Source organism: Oryzias melastigma, linkage group LG19, assembly GCF_002922805.2.
Source record: "Oryzias melastigma strain HK-1 linkage group LG19, ASM292280v2, whole genome shotgun sequence".
NCBI classification, from domain to species: domain Eukaryota; kingdom Metazoa; phylum Chordata; class Actinopteri; order Beloniformes; family Adrianichthyidae; genus Oryzias; species Oryzias melastigma.
The window spans coordinates 4,366,780-4,367,879 of NC_050530.1; the positions used below are offsets into that span (position 1 = coordinate 4,366,780).

The 1,100-nt window shown below is 49.5% G+C and overlaps 1 protein-coding gene across 7 annotated transcripts in view; it reads right to left on the reverse strand.

Moving 5' to 3' along the window:
• The window catches only part of samd14 (sterile alpha motif domain containing 14), a gene marked incomplete at its 3' end in the record, with an annotated part of 10,207 nt that extends 9,131 nt beyond the window's left edge, over positions 1-1,076 (reverse strand). For 3 of the 7 annotated variants that reach the window (XR_004949772.1, XM_024284414.2, XM_024284409.2), the window contains 2 exon segments: positions 686-735; positions 842-963. Coding sequence is in view for 6 of the 7 variants with exons in the window: in XM_024284414.2 (XP_024140182.1) it covers positions 686-722 (37 nt within the window). 7 annotated transcript variants of the gene reach the window in all.
• Between the last annotated feature and the right edge of the window lie 24 nt (positions 1,077-1,100).

The window sequence follows — 1,100 nt, forward strand, 5'->3', positions numbered from 1 at the left end:
GGATGATGGATGATGGATAATGGATGGATGATGGATGGATGATGGATGGATGATGGATGATGGATGGATGGACGATCTGCAGCAGCTCTTCTCAAAGCGACTCCGGCTCTGTCCTGAGATCTGGTCACAGTCTGCGGATCCTTCTAAACTCCTGCTCATTACAGGCAGCCTTAGATCACTGCTCAAAACTCCAGACCTCGAGGGCTGTACCCTAGTGTTCTCTAACTGACCTTGAGGGCTCTTTTCTGATAAAACACACCTGATCCAGGTATCAGCAGCAGATGGGGTTCTGAGGCCTGCAGTCTGTGAATTCTGATCCAGATACACATGTAATCCAGATTCCCTCATGTGCTACACTGAGCCGCTTCAGTCTGCTCCCATGTTTTGGTGTATTAGCCAGAAACACCAATTCAGGGTTTATTGAAGCAAAGCTTCTATGTGGACTGAAACTGGTCAGTAATGACAGAGTATCATTGCATTAGCATGCGTGTGTGAGCGCATTAACCCGACAGAACTCTGGTCTAAATGGACGGACTCACTGAACACCTGCCCACAGGTGTCTGCAAGCCCCTTTATTCAAAGATTGCTATGAGGGAAATCAAATTGACACTGAAACCATCAGGAATATCCAGCCGTGATCATCAGAATGAACAGAAATCTACACTCCTGCACGTCTGCAACTCACCGAACTCACAGTCCAGGTCCTCCAGGCTGACAGCCATGACTCAGCAGAATCTGTTCAGAACCAGAAGAAGATGAAGATGAGACCACGACTACGCTTGAACACAGGTCCGGCTACACAGATATATATCCACACATCTATGAAGATACACACACACACCAAACCCTGTCACACACACAGTGCAGCACTGCTGTCGACGTGGGGACGATGCTCAGAGACACTCATCCTCGAATCGAGCAGAAAGAGACTCACAGCCGTCATGAAGAGGAGCAGGAAGTGGGGATGAAGAGCAGACTCACCTCTGTCCGCGTCTTTATGCCGTCAGCTGATCCTCCAGGACTACAACTCCCAGAGCCTCTTGGGACGGCACAGAGTGTGCTGCAGCCAGGTCTGAACACGGCATCATGGGAGTTGTAGT